This window comes from Accipiter gentilis, chromosome 23 (assembly GCF_929443795.1).
Source record: "Accipiter gentilis chromosome 23, bAccGen1.1, whole genome shotgun sequence".
Taxonomy (NCBI): Eukaryota; Metazoa; Chordata; class Aves; order Accipitriformes; family Accipitridae; genus Astur; species Astur gentilis.
The window spans coordinates 8175938-8191035 of record NC_064902.1 but is presented as its reverse complement, the minus strand read 5'-3'; the positions used below and the strand labels follow the sequence as shown (position 1 = coordinate 8191035).

The 15098-nt window shown below is 63.5% G+C and overlaps 1 protein-coding gene across 1 annotated transcript; it reads left to right on the top strand.

Annotated features, from left to right (window-relative positions):
• Nucleotides 1-993: 993 nt before the first annotated feature.
• Nucleotides 994-13990, top strand: SEMA3G (semaphorin 3G). The gene is made up of 16 exons (XM_049827100.1): nt 994-1095; nt 5224-5384; nt 6435-6497; nt 8105-8224; nt 8916-9006; nt 9116-9232; nt 9487-9629; nt 9709-9823; nt 9929-9998; nt 10208-10352; nt 10631-10862; nt 10976-11067; nt 11318-11359; nt 11540-11765; nt 12077-12216; nt 12315-13990. The coding sequence occupies exons 1-16, from the start codon at nt 1005-1007 to the stop codon at nt 12777-12779; spliced, it is 2313 nt and encodes a 770-aa protein (XP_049683057.1). The 5' UTR covers nt 994-1004; the 3' UTR covers nt 12780-13990.
• Nucleotides 13991-15098: the final 1108 nt, after the last annotated feature.

Sequence of the window (15098 nt, the reverse complement as noted above, 5' to 3'; positions counted from 1 at the left end):
CTGCTGCAGCCGTCAGGGACTGGGGCTAACGAGGCTGCCGCCGTGCCGGGCTGGGAGCAGGGATGAGGCCGGTGGTGATGGAGCGCTGCAGGAGAAGCCACCAGCTCCTCTGCTCCTTCCCCTCCATCCAGCATGGAGGCGCAGGGGGAAATCCAAGGCTTTTGGGAGGGGGGGACACCTGCCTGTGCACCGAGGCTTCCTGTGTGGGGAAGCCTGTGTGGATTCTCTGATGTCTCATAGGGCTATGTCCTCTGACCCTGCAGCCCTGGCGGAGGCTGGCATGGGAGCGGCGTGGGTACCGCGGGGTCCTGCTTTCTGGCCAGGGTCCCCGCTCAGGGTGCGGGTGAGCGGGCACCTTTGCAGGCAGACGGCGGTGCGTCCCCGCTGCCCTGTCCCCTGCCCTGTGGGTGCACCGAGGCTGCGTGCAGCACCCCGTGCCCCCTCCTCGCTCCTGCTCAGCCCCCTTCCCCAACCGGCCTGGTGGCCCCAGCTTGCCCGACTGCTGAGACGGGACCCAAGAGCCGGGTGCTTGCCGGTGCTTGGAGATCGCCCCACGCTGAGCATCCTTCTTGGGGGACAGGCCTGCGTGCTCTCTCCTACCCCTCCAGGAGGACAAGGCGGGGGGACCCCAGCTTCCCCCCACTTGCTCCCCATCCTCCAGGGATGAGCCGGAGGGGCTGGCAGGGTTACTTTTGGTGGGTTTTTTTGGGGGGGGGGGGGGGGGGGAGCTGCAGCAAAGCCCAAACCACCGGTGGGAGGCAACGATTTGGGGGTGTGTGGAGCTCTCGGCGCTCACCTCTCGGGGGGGTCCGGGGCCATCCCGCCCCGCACGACACCCCCCGCGCATCCCCGCCGCCGCCCCGGAGGATGGTGGTGGTGGCGGTGGGGGGGGGGGGGGGGGGATGGCGGGGCCGGGGCGGGGCGGGCCGGGGCGGGCCGGGGGCGGTCGGATGGCGGTCCCATAAAAGCTCGGTGCCACCGGCAGCCCCGGGAGCGGCGGCGGGATGCGGGCGGCGGTGCCGGTGATGTGCTGGCTGGGGGCTGCGCTGCTGGCGGCGGGGCGCAGCCTGCCCCGGCTCCGCCTGCCCTACCGCGGTGAGACGGGCCGGGGGCACCTGCTGCGGGGGGGAGAGGGGGTGTGGGTGGGTGGGGGGTGCCTGCCCACATAGGGGTGTCCTCAGCTCCCCACTCCCCAGGGTCCGGGTGGTGGCTTGGGGACCCTCAGCTGTGGGCACCGAGCCCAAAGTGCGGGTTTCTGGTTTGGTTTTTTTTTTTTTGGGGGGGGGGGCACCTTGCGCTGGAGGCTGGGGTTTTGGTGGGTGGCTGCTCTGCACCCACTCCCCCCTCCCCTTTCCACGCGGGACGTGAGGGGGCCTCCGAGGAGGAGGGGGGAGAGCCGGCTGCTGGGCGGCTGCCCGGGGGAGCGGGGGGGATGCGCCGCCGGGCTCCGCTCCAGCCCCGCCGGTTCCCACGCGGGATCGTCTCCCACGTGGAGCGGGGGGAAACTGAGGCACGGCGCTGTTCTGGCACCGGCACGCTCTGGCATGTGGGTTGAGTGGGTGCTGCGATGCGTGGGTGCTCCCCCGGCGTGGGCATCCCCGTGGGTGCTCAGCATCCTGCCCGCGGCTGGGTGGGAGCCGGGCGGACCCCCAGCTGCCCGGCAGGTCCCCTGGGTGCCGCTCAGCCCGGGCACCCTCCGTGGCCCACCGAGCAGGGTGCCAGGGGTGCTGGGGTGCCAAGGGGGACCCTCGGGGTGCTGCGTTGGGAGTGCTTGCTTTTAATTAAAACTCTCCCTGTGATCCTGCTCTGGCTCGCTGCACCCCCAGCTCTGCCAGCTTAATCCAGGGGCTGCTTCCAGCCAAACTTGACAGAGGAGTCTGGAGCGCCCCAATCTTCTCCATCTTGCCTAAAAGCAATGAACCTGCTCTAAAAAAAATTAAAATAAAATAAATTGCATGATGCATATCTTCCCTCTCACCAAAGCGGGGAAAAGCGTGGGGCAGCCCAGCTCTCAGAGAGCCCGGGGAGCTGTGGAGCACGTCCCTGTGCTGGGGAAAAAAGCTGCCATCTGCCCTTGTGCTGCCTGGCTTGGGGGTCCCCTGGCCCTGGGTCGTGGGCTGGCTGCATCCCTGGCTCTGTCCTGGGACAGAGGGGTGGCCCCAGGGGCTCCCTCCCTGTTGAAAGGGGGAAACTGAGGCACGCAGTGGCCCCGCTTACCCTGGGAGGCAGCAGGCGCCCGGGATGGCTCCTGGCTCTGCCCTGTGGTGGGATCCCCTATCTTCAGGTTGGGCTTGGCAGCAGGGTTAGGAGGTTTAGGGGTCGCGGCGGAGCTTGGTTGTAGGGCTCGGGGTCTGGCTCGGCCTCTGATCCACTCCAGCGTGGTCTGGCCGTGCCGTGCTGTTTCCCAGGTGTGAGGGGCTCCCTGGGGCCGGGTGGGCTCCTCGGCCTCCCGTGGGGAGCGAGCAACCTTTTGAAGCTTTTTTTTCTTTTAAAGCTGATTATTCTGTTCCTATTCCAAATTGGAAACAGAAACTGAATTTCCCGTGAAACAAATTCTGCCACCGCCTCCTCCCTGGGGGGAAGAAAAAGAAAATGAAAATTTCAATTAAAACCATTAGAAGCCTCTGAAATGAAAACTGGGGTGAACTGAAGCTGCTTGCACTTAACTCTTTGGCCTGGGCTGTGCGTGGCTGGCGGCTCTGGCTGCGCAGCGACGTTTGAGGGGGTGATAGGGGAAGGTGTCGTGCTGTGAGTGCAGGGGTGGCCGCGTCCCCAGTTCTCCCTCTCGCTTCAAGCTACTCTTTTCTTTTTGCTTTGACTTCCAGCAGTGGCTTGTATAAGAGGGGGAAGAGCATTTTGCTGCTGCGTGCACCAGGACCAGCGCAGCACAGCCCGGTGCCCTCCAAGCTCTCTGCAGCCCCCCCTGAGGACCCCACCCCCACTTGGGGGTGGCTCGTATGGGACCCCCTCCCTGGGGGTAAAGGGGTCCCAGGGATGGATAGGGCATGGCAGGGTGCTCTTCCCTGGGGAGATGAAGCTGGGGGTGGGGGGGGAAAGGGAAGGCGCCCCAAGCCGGTGTAACCCGAGGCGCAGGAGGAATTTGCCAGGGCTGGGGGAGAAGGGGAAGCCTTGCCTGAAACAATAAAAGGAGCCCGACGACTTTGCCAATGTTATTCTGAGCTGGGAAAATATTATTGCTGGGCAAGAATAGAAGGAGACGACAGCGTTTTCCTGGGCTGAGCCCGGCGATACAGGAGGACCTGAGATGTTGAGAGGGCACAGGGAGGAGGGTACCCCCGGGGAGATGGGGCTGGAGGGGCCCTTAGTGCCTGGTGCCAGCTCGGCTTGCAGGCACAGGGTTCTTCCCAGTGAGCGTGGAGCTGCTGGGGCTGTATCCCTCCATGCTGCCAACATCACCAGTTAGGGCACTGGGACTGCCCTTGAGTGACTTGGTGGGGATGGGAGACGTGTGCGATGGGGTGGATGTGGCTGTGTCGTCCCTCCCCGGGGATGGAGCTCATCTCCCTTGCAGGGAGGTCCCAGAAGAGGCATTCCCCATTAGGATGGGGGCATTGTGCCGCTGGCCACCTCCTCGTTGGAGGTGACAATTGTCCCCCCACCAAGAGCAGGGCTTGGTACCCCAGTGTCTTGGGCTGCTGGCAGCTGAGCCTGTCCCAGTGCCACCTCCCCTCTCACGGGGACATGTGTGGGGGATGCTCTGGCTGGGGGTTTCCCTGGGGTCAGCAGCGGCGGCTGGCAGCCTTCCTTGGTGGAGGGTGTCTGGGGACATGGCTGTGCTCATCAATGGTGCTTTGTCCTCCTCCTCCTCCACCCGGCGGTCACGGTGGCCTGGCCCGGGGTCAGGGCGGTTGCTGGGACAGGGTTTCAGAGCCCGGTGAAGCTGAGCCATTCCCTCTTGCCCTCTCCCTCTGCGGCAGCTGGGTGGGCGCCACTGTGCCGGGGTTTTCGGCTTACTGACCCCGAAAGTTATTTCCCACCAGGAACTAGTCACGCCACTGCCCCTGTGGCGCCGTCACCACGAGGGTCCCCTTGGCATCCCATGGGTTTCAGGCTTGGACTTGCTTTGGGAGCCTGAACTGTCAGACCCTGTTGCTTTGGGATGTGATGTCCACCCCAGGGACACAGCGTCCCCATGCCGGTGCCTCTCCCCAAGTGTGGCCCCCATGCCATGGCAGGGAGGAAGCCTCCCCAACAGTGAGGTCTGGTGGCGGTCGCAGTGGGCTTTGTGTGCCCGTTTCCGCGTGGCACTGGCTGGGTGCCGGCTATTGTGTCCCCAGCTGGCACCCGGGGCGGGGGCAGGACCTGCTTTCTGCCCACCCTCACCACCCTCCCGGGCTCAGCACAAGCCCAGCCTGGGGCTGACGGCACGGCACAGCCTTTGCCAGGCTCTCGTGCACCCCGACTCACTGTGGCACGGCTGTGGTAAGAGTCCGGGGTGGTTCAGCCGAACCTTGCTGGGGGCAAACTTGCTCTGCAGCTTTGTGTTTGGCTGGGAGGGAGAGCAGCACCCCGGGCAGGGTAAGGCCGGGATGCCCACACCTCTGGGAAGGGATGGAGATGGATGCTGCTGCCCGCAGCAGCTTGGAGCAGCTCTTCTGCTGGCCCCAGGACGGCTCTGCAATACTCAGAAGCAGCAGTTCGGAGGGATCCTCCCGCCTCTGTGCCCATCGCACCCCTCCGATCACCCCCTTGAAAAAGCCAGGACCCCTTGGTGCCGCCACCAGGGTGGGGGGGCTGAGCATCCTTTCGCATTTCCCAAGCAGGTGTGAAGGGTGTTCAGGGGGCTGCGAGCCCACACGGCACCTGCGGTTGTGTTGCCCCTCTCCGTTTTTCATTGCCGCGATGCCCCTTTGCCGCAGCATCCTCTGACAACTGGGGCCCCAGGTGCGGGGGCTCCTGGGGGTGTGAGAGGGCAACTTAGCTGTGGGACGTTATCCATCGCTTTTCCCTCCTGCCCTCATGTTGGGTGACAGCTTGAGGCCCCGGGGCTGTGCTGTCCCGGTAGGGTGGGTTGGGAGCTGGGTGGGCTGGAGACCCCAGCGTGCGCAGCAAATGGAGGGACGTGGCTGGGGGCCACCGGGGAGCAGGACATCTCCCAGGCTTGAGGCGAGCACTTGTGCCGGTGGCTGGGAGGGGACCTTTGAAGTGAGCAGTGATTGGGCCAGGATGGCTCCTCCTGATGCTTCCCTCCCTCCCTGGCAGAGCTTTTGGGCACCAACCGCTCCGTCCTTTTCTTCGGCCACCAAGGCTTCCTCGGCTTCCGCTCCCTGTACCTGGATGAGTACCGCGACCGGCTCTTCATCGGAGGGAAGGATGTGCTCTACTCCCTGCTCCTGGATGGGGCTGGTGCAGACACCAAGGAGGTGAGCTGGGTCCTGCTGAGCACCCCGCGGTCTCCGTCCCCACCTTGGCCCCTGTGCACTCCTCGCCCCTCTGGGCGGACGGTGCCCAACCGAGCCAGGTGAAGTCACCCTGAAATAAGACCTGCCATGGGGATGTCCCCATCTCAAGCACCCTGAAATGCATCCAAAAACTCATACTGCCTGGCAAAGGTGGGCTGGCTGTGGTGGCTGGAGGGCATTTAGCTGGCAATTAGTCATGACTGGCAGCCTAGGAGACCAGTGGTGCAGTCCACCAGTGATTCCTGGGTGCCTAGTAGAGTCTCAGACCCCACTCTTCTAAAAAGCTGCCATTGGGAGAGCAAGTGCTCCCCATCCCCATTTGGGCATCCCCTTCATGGACCAAATATACTGCTGAATGCCTGTAGAGACAAGGAGCTAAAACTATCCATTGTTGCAGCGAGCTGTGCCAGGGCTCAGCTGGCAAAGCCCCCAGATGTCTCCAAGCCTCTTGGTGGAAGAGGTGACAGACTAGAGTGATAAAGCTGAGCGGTGATTCCCCTCCTCCCTCATCCTCTCTTCTTCGAATTCTTGGTTGTTAAACATGGTTCTGGGCCGTTTCTAGCAGAAGAAAGCAGAGAAGGAAATGAAGTGCCCCTTGGCGTGCTGGGTCACTGTGATGGGGTCAAGGGCTTGTGTACCCAAGCTGCCCTTAGTCCGAGAGCTGCCGAGGGCTGGGGGGGGACTCGGGCTCCATTGCTCCCTGCTGTCCCCCAGCACCCTTTCCCCAGGCCACCCACAAGTCCACCCCCTTCCAGTCCGGCTCCAGCCATCCCAGCATGACCACTCAAGCCCAGCCTGGCTGTGAGCTGTGACCGCCGGGGTGCATCTCCTCAGGAGGAAGGGTCCTTCCCTGGGTTGCAGGGTGGGAGGCCTGGGCTGGGTGGGCTCTGTCGGTCCCTCTCTCTGTCCCTCTCTCCGTCCCCATGCCATCGGCAGCCTGGGGATGTGTATTTGCAAAGCTGGATCCCTGCTGTCCCCCCCCCTGCTCCAACAGGTCCTTTGTGTTTTCAGATCTACTGGCCGCCCCTCCCTGGGCAGACGGAGGAGTGTTTTCGGAAGGGGAAGGACCCGGGGGTGAGTGTCACCCCATGCGTGCTCTGCCCTGAGCTGGGGGGGTCCCCTTGTGCCCCTGTGCCAGCCAGCTCTCCCCCCGCTGGGGCTGTGCTGTGTCACCCCCCCGGGCATGGCCTCATGGGGCTCGCAGGCCAGTTAATGCTGGGGCAGAGCAAGGGACCATCCTGGTGCATGAGGGAAACTGAGGCAGGGAGTGGGTGACCAAGCCTGGCTATGCGAGACGCTTGCTCCGGGCTCTGGAAATCCTGTCTCCGGGGCTCTGCTCAGCCCTGCGGCCGCAGGGCAGTGGGCAGTGTGCCCCAAAGGTGGCTGCACTGAGTGGGCAGGGACAGCCGGGCTCTGAGACCTGAGCTCAGAGGAACCGAAAGCCCCGTGCTGTGCTCCGGACCCCAGTGACGTGGCCTGGCCCACCCTGGCCATCCCTGAGGGTGGGAAATCTGTAACTCGCTCAGGTTCAGCAACCTCACTCCCCAAACCTCACCCCTCTTTGCATCCCCCCTGCCCCAATATGAAACAGGACTATGGCAGGGAGAAAGTCCCCGAGGCTCCCCTGGCCCAGACGAATTGCTCCCAGGAGTCCCCATCCCTCTCTGTGTGTTTATTTTACAAGCTCTCACCGACAGATGCAAGCCAGGGCAGGCTCAATTTTTTATTTTTCTTGAACGTATATTTTTTTTTTAACTTGCTATTTTAGAGGCTCTTTGCAAAGGGAAAATAAACAGCGGGGAGGCTGGGAACCCCCGGGGCAGCTCGGTGGCGGTGTTCCCAGCAGATGAGGGGCCTCGTGTCCCGCTGTGGCGGGGGGGTTATGGGGGGCAGGCAGGGCTGGCGCTGGCTGGGGGGAGCTGCTGAGCTAATGGTGGTGATGCCTGAGTGGGAGAAGGATGGGAGCCCTTTTCCAGTGGGAACTGCCAGGAGACACAGCGCAAGGTCAGAGGTGGCAGGTCTGCGTCCCCAAGGGCGTCACTGCTACTGGTCCCCAGTAGAAGGGGACAATCCCAGACAGTAGCGATGGGGGCTGTCCTGGAGACAGCTGAGGATGCCGGTGGGTATCCGTCTCCGTCTCCCACGTTTCCTCCTTTTGTTTCATTGCCTGCGCAAGCAGGAACACGACAGGGAAGGACGTCCCTGCATCTGGTCACGTCCTGGGCGCCGGGAAGAGGAGGGTCCCCAGGGGTTTGGGGCTGGGTGTAGAAGCTGCAACTGGGAGCTTGCTGGGCAGGTGACCTTGCTTCTCCAGTCAGCATGGGCTGTGTGATGGGGTGAGCAAGTGGGTGCCCATGGGCAGGAGATTCCCAGGTGCCGGCTGAATCACGCGTGGTTCTCCCGAGGATGCTCTCAGTGGCAGGAGGACCAGTAAAAAGCCACATTCTTTTGCAAAGGGCTGGGGTCCACCCAGATGAATTCTGTGCAAGCCCTGTCAGTGGGTGCAAACTGCCATCTCACACCCCTGGCACGGGGCTAAAGGCAGAGAGCCTGGGTGCAGCCCAGGGAGCCAGGGCTGGGGCTCACCCATCGTCGTAGGGTCCCAGGCAGAGGCAGGGAGCTGTGGGTGGGCGAAGCACCGAGCCCCCCATGACCCTTCCCCTCCCCTGCTGTCCCCTCAGACCGACTGCGCCAACTACATCCGTGTGCTGCACCCCTACAACCGAACACACTTGCTGGCCTGCGGGACGGGTGCCTTCCACCCTGTCTGCGCCTTCGTCTACGTGGGGCACCGCGGCGAGGTAGGGCAGCAGCACGGTGGGGTGCCCATCCTGAGCATCCCCGGCGGGACACCACTGGGAGGTAGATCCCCATCATCTGCCTCCCTCCTGGGGGGGGCTTCAGGACTGTGTGGGGATGCTGGCTGTGGTGTTTGCCCCACGCTGAATATTTGGCCGGGGGGTCAGGAATCAGCTCCCTGTTGCCCCTTTGCCCTTGCGCTATTGCCTCCCCAGCTCCCCCACCCTTCTGGCCTGGCATCGCCTTTCCAGACGTGTCCCCTGGGGCTGGTGTCCTGCCAGGGGCTGCAGCGTGGGTGGCGTTTCCTCCTCTCCCAGCTCACTGCTCATAAATCAGGTTGGCCGGGGTGGAAAGGCAGGGCCCCCTGTTCCCTCCTCGCAGCCTGGCGCCGTGCAGGCAGCAGGAGCCCTGCCCATACCCCAATGCCTCCGGCCAGGCTGATGGACAAGCGGTGGTGCCGGCGGGTCCCTTCAGTTGCTGCACATTCTCATAGGATTAGACTTGCCTCAAAAAGCACGGATCCTGCTTCCAGACGGTCCCTTTGGGAGCGCTGGGGCTGCGGATGCGTGCGGCGAGGCGTCTGCGAGCTGGGCAGGGACCAGCGCCAGCCCCTGTATGCCCAGGCACAGCCCCACTGCCAGGGCATGGCTGGAGGCTCACCTGCCTGCTCCCTGCCTGCTCCCCCTCGCCCAGCACACCTTCAGCCTGGATCCCACCAGCGTGGAGACTGGCCGGGGCAGGTGCCCGCACGAGCCCAGCCGCGCCTTCGCCAGCACTGTCATCGGTGGGTTGTTTTTCTTGGGAACTGAGAGCCTTTGGGATGCCGGGACCGATGACGGTCCCCGTGCCAGCTGGGGCTGGGTCTCAGCCCCACGGCGGGGTGTTTTTGCCAGGCGGGGAGCTGTACACTGGCCTCACCGCAGATTTCTTGGGCCGCGATCCCGGCATCTTCCGCAGCATGGGGACCCGCTCTGCCTTGCGGACCGAAGTGGACCAGCGCTTACTCAACGGTAACAGCTCACCTCTGCCCCTCCATCCCCCCCCGAGATGGGCTAATGCTGGGGACCATGAGCCTTGTGGTGGCCGGGGCATCTGCTGGCCATAGTGAGGCATCCCTCATGCCAGGTACGAGCAGGGAAAGGTACCGGGACAGCAGGGTCTGGGGGTTGTCCTGGCTGGCATCCAGCCCCAGCGTGGTGTGGGGGTCTGGAGGCAGTGGCTGTGCCCTCTTGCCACACCTGACATGGCCAACTTTTGCTCGTAGATCCCAAATTTGTGGCAGCCCACTTGATCCCAGACAATGATGACCGGGACAATGACAAAGCCTATTTCTTCTTCACGGAGAAGGTGATGGAGGCAGACAGCAAGGAGCACACCATTGTCAGCCGGGTGGCGCGGGTCTGTGTGGTAAGTGGCTGGTGGGGACTGCAGGGGACAGGGATGCACCAAGTCACAGCAGTGGCTCTGATGCTCTCTGTCCCTGCAGAACGATGCTGGTGGCCAGAGGGTGCTGGTGAACAAGTGGAGTACCTTCAACAAAGCCCGGTTGGTGTGCTCTGTCCCTGGCCCCGGTGGCATCGACACCCATTTTGATGAGCTGGGTAAGGGATGCATGGAGCTGGGGACCTCACCAGGGCTGGTCCCTTAGTCGGTGGCTTCAGGAAGCCCCTGGGCTTCCAGGAGAAACCCCATGGTTTCATCCCCAGAGGATGTCTTCTTGCTGAGGACAAAGGATGGGAAGAGCCCGGAGATCTACGCTCTCTTCAGCACCATCAGGTGGGTAGTCCAGCTCCAGCCTCTGCAGATATCCAGCTGCAGCCACCCACGACCTGCCCAGTCACAATCCCCACATGGCTGCTGGCTGCTCCTCAACCTCTGCCAGCTCTGCCCTGGTCCATACGGAGATGTTGGTTCTCCCATGCCCCCCATCAATGCCGCTGGCACTGGGCATGGCCCTGCTCACACCATTCACCATCCCCTTTCAGCCATGTCTTCCAGGGCTCCGCTGTCTGTGTGTACCGCATGGCCGACATCCGGGAGGTCTTCAATGGGCCCTTCGCCCACCGGGAGACCCCCCACCACCAGTGGGGTGCCTACGAGGGCAGGGTGCCCTACCCACGGCCAGGCGTGGTGAGCAACTCCCTGGAGCTCCGGGTCCCCTCTGCTCCTCCAATTGCTCTTCGGGGAGGCGGGGGGGCAATCCCCCATCTTCTCACCTGCCGGGATGGGCTACCTACGGGATCCACCCCGGGACAGCTGGGGACCAAGGTCTGGCAAAGGGGTGGAGAAGATGCATCCCAAATGGAAGGGCAGGGAGGGACCCAAACCAGCTCTGCGGGTGATGGAGGGGGAAGGAGGGACGGGTGCCAGGGTGGTCGGGCTGAGCTGGTCCCTTCTTGTCCCCACAGTGTCCCAGTAAGACCACCAACCAGCCCCGGCAGCAGTACGGCACCACCAAGGACTTCCCTGACGAGGTGCTGCACTTTGCCCGCGCTCACCCCCTCATGTACAAGCCCGTGTACCCCCGGCACCGCCGGCCCCTCCTAGTGAAGACCAACCTGCCCCACCGCCTGCGCCAGCTCGTGGTGGACCGGGTGGAGGCCGAGGACGGGCAGCATGACGTCCTCTTCCTTGGGACGGGTGAGCGGCAGGAGCGGTGTGCAGGAAGGAACCCTGGCGCTGGTGCTACCAGTGGGCATGCTGATGGGGTGTGCAATGGCAGGGTGCTCACACCTCCGTCCTCCTCCCCGCAGACGCAGGCTCAGTGCTGAAGGTGGTGGTCCTGCAGAAGACAAGCTTGGCCACGACCGAGGAAGTCGTCCTGGAGGAGCTGCAGGTTTTTAAGGTGCTCTTTGCTGTCCTGCTTGCAAGGGAGGGGGGCAGTGGGGTGGGCTTAGGTTGGGGACACACGTAGGGATGGAGGCTCAGGGCTGTCACAGTGTTGTTGGGCACTGGGAAGTCTCAGGGCTGTGAGGGCAGTGGGTGGCTGGGGGTGTTCCCCCCAGCGCCCCCCCAAAGCCCTGGCGGCTCTGAATGAGTCAGGGTCTCCACGGCGAGGTTTTCACCACCCTCGTGTCTGCTCTCCTCCTCTGCAGGCACCTGTACCCATCACCCAGATGGAGATCTCCGTCAAGCGCGTGAGTACAGACACGGCTCGGCCACGGGGCTGGGGACAGGGCAGGTGACCAGGAGGGACTGAGCTTCTGTCACCAGCCTCTCAAAGCCTGCATGGTGCTTGCCCTGGGGGGGGGGGGGTGTCCCTGGGCGCCATGCCTGCAGGGGCTGCCAGGGTCACCATCTCCTTGCCGTTTCCCCAGCAAACGCTCTACGTGGGTTCCAGCCTGGGGGTGGCCCAGGTACGGCTGCACCAGTGTGAGACCTATGGCACGGCTTGTGCTGAATGCTGCCTGGCCAGGGATCCCTACTGTGCCTGGGACGGCACCGCCTGCACCCGCTACCAGCCCTCTGGCAAGCGCCGCTATCGCCGCCAGAACGTCCGCCACAGCAACCCTGTGCACCAGTGTCTGGACCAGAACCTGACTGGTGAGGGACTGGGTGGGGGGCCCACAGGGCTGAGGGACTCATCCAGGTGCCCCGAGATGTCCTGGCATCCACAGCCCTCGGCGGGCAGAGGGGCTTGCGGCCATCCCAGGTGGGCTGGGGTACCCTCATCTCCCTGTCCTGTAGACCGAGGGGTGCCCCAAGAGAAGGTGCGTACTGCTGGGGCTGGGGTCTGTCCCCAGGGAGAGGGAGAGAAGGGGACTGAAGCTACATGGTGGCCCAGGGGGGCTGACATCCAGGCATGTGGAAGCCTGGCTCTGCCTTCCCTGTGAGCCTGTCTGTCTTTGCCCCAGTGGATGATTTTGAGACCATTGAGGAGAAGGTGCTTTATGGGGCAGAGGACAACAGCACCTTCCTGGAGTGCGTGCCCCGGTCCCCGCAGGCCAGTGTGCAGTGGTTTGTCCAGAGACCCCCCGATGAGCAGCGGGATGAGGTGAGGCTCTCCCTGCACCTTCCATGCTCCCCTTGTGAGGACACGGGAGGGATGTGGGGCCAGACGCAGACCCGCCCCAACCTCCCGGTGGCTGACAGGTGAAGACAGATGAGCGGATTCTGCAGACAGAACAAGGGCTGCTCTTCCGCAAGCTGCACCGCCACGATGCCGGCATCTACTACTGCAAAACATTGGAGCACGGCTTCACCCAGACGGTGGCCAAGACGGCCTTGGAGGTGATTGCCAGTGAGCAGCTGGCACACACCTTGCCCCGGGAGCGGGGGGATGAGTCCTCAAGCCTGCCTTGCCCTGAGCCCCGGATGGTGCCTCAGGCTCCCAAAACTTGGTTCAAGGATATCATGCACCTCATCAGCTCCCAAAACCTGCGGCGAGTGGAGGAGTACTGCGCCCGCCTCTGGTGTGGCAGCCGCCCCCACCACCGCAAGAGCAAGCTGGCCCAGGCCAAGCACGCACTGGTCGGCGTGGATGTGGGCAAGAAGGGACGGACGGCCAAACCCCATGGCGAGAGGAACCGCGTGCCCCGGCAAGCGGCAGCCACTTAGAGAGGGCAGGATAATGGCCGTGGGGTGGCCGTGGGCAAGGACCAGCTCCCCATGCTGCTGGCAGCCCTGGGGACCTCCTGCCCTGGCGGGTGGCTTGCAGCGGCACCAGCTCGGTCCCCCCCCAGCCGCGGTGATGGGATGCCAGGCCCAGCTCCTGGGCAGGTCCCTGTCACCCTCGGTGGCTGCAGGGCCACCTCCAAAATGGGCGGTGTGGTGGGACGCATTGGCCCCCCCTTACTCTTGCTGGGAGCTGCGGCAGGTGCAAGGCCACGGGCACTGGGGCGGGTTGGGGCTCGGCACGTGCGGTGCCACCGCTGTGCCATCACCCCAGGGAGCTTGCTGGCTGGCTTTCTCCACAAATAAAGGGGCCGAGCACGGCGCCGCGGGGAGCGGCTGACAGCTCCAGGCTCTTTCCATGCCAGCACAGGGCCTGGGGAAGATGACGCCTGCACTCACGGAGTGGGGGGAAAACTGCATCACCCCAAAAAGACTCTGTGTCCAGGAAGAGCCCTGTCATCTGCTGCACCTGGGGAGCCAGAGCCGGGCCATGTCACCCAGGGCATACCCTGGGGGACAGGGCTCCTTCTGACCTTCCCTGTGGCACCAGGACACACTCAGCAGTGCCAGCCTGTGTCTGGGTGCAGCTCCCCCCCTTCCCCTCCATCCCCACCCCAGCCACTGACCGTTTTAGGGCTGGGCAGGGTCGGGGAGGAAAGTAAACGGCTGTGGGCAGGTTAGACCCGTTCCTGGGTAAACACGGGAGAGGCACCTATGCCACCGCCATCACTGTGCCCAGGCGAGAGCGGGGACATGCAGAAGAAGATGGCCCCAGCACAGTTTTAGGGGGCTGCACCCCAGCCCAAGTGTGTTTCTGGTGGTGGGTGGCCCAAGGCTGGTTTGGGGGGGCTGGTGGATCTAAACCAGCACCCAGGGCCTCCCCCAAATGCAGGGGTTTGGGGGGGTAGGTGCATGGAGAGCACCCCAGGCCGCCAGCACCATCCCAGGCTGCCGGCAAGGTGCTCGCTTGCTTTCCTCGCACAACATGAGCTCACTCGCCTCACCCGGTCAGCCTGGGGTGATAAAGATCTCCCCCTTCCTGAGGCAGGGCAGCCCCACACAATGGTGTGAACCGCGGCCCTGCAGGGACGGGCATTGTTCCGAGGCAGAGGAACGGGAAAGAAAAATAATAATAATAATAATTAAACCCCCTAAATAGCTCATGCAAAGCCAGGTGATGATATCATCACTCCTCCCTCTGTGTGTGTGTGTGTTTGTGCTGCAGCCGCGGTGCCTTTGATAGGAGCAAAGTCCCCCGGCAGCACTGCCCTGTCCCACGGCGTGCCTGTGGAGATGATCTGTGGGTCCTGACCCTCTTCTCCAGCTGCCTGTCCCACCTCTCCTGCAAAGTCAGGGTGCCTGCGCAGGGTGTCTCCTGGGATGGGAGAGCTGTGGTGGGGCTGGCAGGCTGGGACACGTTCTGCAGGGAGGGGAGCAGAGCCCATAGCACTGATTTACAGGCCAGACTGGAGCCAAGCACATGGGTTTGGTTAATTGCAGGACTGGGGGGCACAGGAGAACGATAAGCAGCAAGTATAGACAAGGAGGGACATGGCTGTAAAGCCAGAAATAAGAGACAGAAGTCTGATTCCTCAGGGCCTGGATTTAACGGCTCTGAAGTGCTTGCAATGAGCCACACCGCTGAAACGTCTGCGCCCTGTTGGCTCTGAGCAACCCCCTGTGCTCAGCAGAGCAGAGGCTGGGCTGCCCATCCCTGGGGAGGCAGCGAGAGGGGGTCGTGGGGCCTCTGCTGCGTGCAGGACCTGGTCCTGAGGTAAGCTGTGGCAGAGGCTGGAGGTGACACCGGGGCCAGCAACGTTTCAAACTGAGTGGGAACAAAGACCAGAAGAAACCAGTCCCTGAAAGGGTCTCCCCCTCCTGGTAAATCTCCATAAGACTCTGCAGTGGCTGAGCCTGGCCCTCCTGAGTAGGTTTACATCGGTAAGGCTGGAGAAGGGCTTTCGTCAGGGGCTCTGCACGGCTCACGTTCCAGCCGTGTCTCTCATGATAACCAGCCAACAGAGGTATCCTGGGACACTATAAATTTCTAGGGGCTGAATGAACACAAATACATCCTCACCCACCCTGGGGGGGGGGCAGAAGGAGACAACTTTGATGGGCAGGTACAGTGGTGTTGCCCCCCCATCTCCTCTGCATGAGGGGAACGAGCCATACCTGGCCCTTGGTGCTGCCAGCCGAGCCCTGTCCCCAGGGCAGGACAGAGCGAGGGGAGCGCTGGGGGACAGGGCGTGCCTGGGAGCA